Raw genomic sequence first — 2,647 nt, forward strand, 5'->3', positions numbered from 1 at the left:
TGGGGCGGGGTGGGGCGGGGCGGAGTGGGGCCAGACAGATGGGGCCCAGCCCAGCACTAGCAAGCCCAAAGCAGGCTCCAGCGTGTGACGTAAGGCTGCCCAGCCCCGCCACTGCACGCTGCGTACTGGTCCGTGTACGACCGGGGGCCACCAAGGGGCCAATGGTAGCGAAACAAGTCGGTATGGTTAAATTGCCGCGCCGGTGGTGCTGGCCTGCTGGCTGAGTTGCGCGCTCTCTCTCTCTCTCTCTCTCTCCCTCCCTCCAACATCCACACTCTCCTCCACTTCCACCTGCGCCGCTGCCGGCCCAGGCCGGCGGGCACCCTTCTCTCCCCCCCTTCCCCTTTCCCTCCCTCCACGCCAGACGGTCAGTCCCGCGGCCACACCCCGTTGCCCTACTTTGGCGATGCGGCGACGACGACGAAGACGCGACGCCGAGGAGAAAAATGTGATGAGCCTTAAGAAAAAGTCATGTCACAGTCAGTGACTGACAGACACACCACTTGGAAGAGCCGCAAGCGAGCTTTTAACGCCCGAGACAAACTCGTCGGGCCGTAACCAATAAATGCAAATCGCATGCACCGCGGGTCACTTGCAGCGTCAAACACGCGCGGGCACAGCTCACATCACACACAGACACAGGGACTTGGAATGCAAAAAAAATAAATTGACATAATTTGACGACGTCCAAAATAATTAAGAAAGAATAATGCAGGCATGATGAATTAATTTCATAGCCGATATAAGGCCTTTAACAAACATGCATGTTAAAAGAGAAAACGTTAAAAAAATACATTTCAAAGACTGGGTTTTTGGTTTGTTTGTTTCTTTGATTATGAAAATGATTGATATGTAGAACACGATTGAGTCCAGCACCACTCGTCTGCGCCCGGCTTGTTTCACTGGCTGACTTTTCCTCCCGTCGTCTTTGACGCCGCGCGCCGCGACGCGGGCGGGATGAGGTGGGGTGGGGCGGGGTGAGGTGAGGTGAGGTGGTGTGGGGTGAGGTGGGGCGGTGCGGGGCGGGGCGGGGCGATGTCGCAACCCGATCAGCCGAGCCAGCAGCAGGCAGCCACCCCGCGTCCCGGGCCGGCGGTGGGGCGGTGCAGCGGGCCGGGGGCCGGCTGGTGCAGCTTGGTGCCACGCCACGCCGCTGAGTAGTCGACCTGGCCGGCAGGTAGCGCCACTCGCCAGCCAGGAGGGCCTAACTACAGGCACTGCATCGCAGCAGCAGGCCGCGCTATAATACAAAGAAGGATAGGTATTTGCCAACCAATTACTCTCAGCGACTCGCACAACGACGTATGAGACGAGACGCCCGAGCGCACTCTGTGTCGAGGCATACGACGAAAATGCAAAAGCACCACAACACCTTATCTCACAGCACAATTGCGCGTACGCAGAAAATGATCGGCGGCCACAGCCACGTTCGTGCGAACAAGGTGCGCATTTCTGACAGGCGGAAACTTTCCGCGCCTCGCGAAATGACGGCTCGGAACATTCCGCCATATACTTGACTTCTTTCTTGTCGACCTCTATTCCTTAAAAATAAAAATAATCGTATAGCAACCTTCGAAGACCACCACGAGAGCGCGCCGCCACTTGGCCCTGCAGCGCCCTGGCCGCCTCCCGAGCGACAGCCCGGCTGCATAACCGACTAATCTGTCTAGGGAGACAGCGCCGGCGGGCACTTGTGGGGCACGTGGACGAGTACGTGGCAGCAAGTGGGGCACGAGGCCTTGGGGGGCAACGTCCGCGACCCGGCCGCCAGTCTGGGCCGGGGCGAGACAGACAACCGTACGACGGACACCCACCTGACTTCGATGATGTCCACCGGTGCGCCGGGGGGCGGAGAGGCCGCGGCCGCCGTGGACCCGGAGGCCGAGAGCGAGCCCGTGGTCGCGGCGAGCGACGACCCGCGCGAGACGAGCGAGACCGCCGACCGCGCCCGCACCACCTCCACGTCGGCGATGGGGTCGGCGCCGTCCACGTCGATGCGCGTCTCGGCCTCGTCTGCAAGGCTGCCGCTGCGGCTGACACCGCGCCCGCCGCTCCGCTGGGAGCGTCGCTCGGCCTCGGCCTGCTCGTCGGCCTCCTCGGCCTCCAGCTCGGCGAGCTCGGCCAGCAAGGCGTCCTCAGCCGCCTCCACGAGCACCTCCTCAAGTTCGCCGGCCTCAGCACAGCCGGCGTCTGCTTCTTCGCCGTCACCCGCGTCCCGGGGAACGTCATGCTCCTCCAGCGGCAGGTCGTCCTCACTCGCGGCCGCGGCCGCGGCGGGGTGGTCCACGCCGACGCCCGGCTCGGCGTCGTCGGGGCCAGGGGCAGGCGGCATGGCGCGGGGGTCAGTCCATTTCAGCCGCGAGAACAGCCGTGGGAAGGACACATCGACCCCGCGGCCCGGGCGGCCCTCTAGGCGGCCGGGCTGAGCACGCCTCAATCAAGGGCAGTAGGTCTGCAGGCGAGGAGGGGAGGGGGCCATCGTTAAGGGTTGTCATAAACCTGACCCTCCGCACTCCCCGTCCATGCGAGGCTCGTGTAGGACCTCGCAACAACGGACTAGTGCCGTGGGCGTGTCAAAACGTCAGTCATGTCGTTATTTGTGACGCAGTCCCCATCGCGAAGCAGTCGGTAAACGCGCTATAATGGG

The 2,647-nt window shown here is 62.8% G+C and overlaps 1 protein-coding gene across 1 annotated transcript in view; it reads right to left on the bottom strand.

The window, feature by feature from the left end:
- LOC127750307 (ABC transporter G family member 20-like) overlaps positions 1–2,359 on the bottom strand; it is a gene marked incomplete in the record, with an annotated part of 56,099 nt that extends 53,740 nt beyond the window's left edge. The window contains 1 exon segment of the mRNA XM_052271599.1: positions 1,815–2,359. Coding sequence (XP_052127559.1) covers positions 1,815–2,332 — 518 coding nt within the window.
- Between the last annotated feature and the right edge of the window lie 288 nt (positions 2,360–2,647).

The sequence above is a fragment of the Frankliniella occidentalis genome, unplaced genomic scaffold (genome assembly GCF_000697945.3).
Source record: "Frankliniella occidentalis isolate FOCC.00 unplaced genomic scaffold, Focc_3.1 Scaffold167, whole genome shotgun sequence".
NCBI classification, from domain to species: Eukaryota; Metazoa; Arthropoda; class Insecta; order Thysanoptera; family Thripidae; genus Frankliniella; species Frankliniella occidentalis.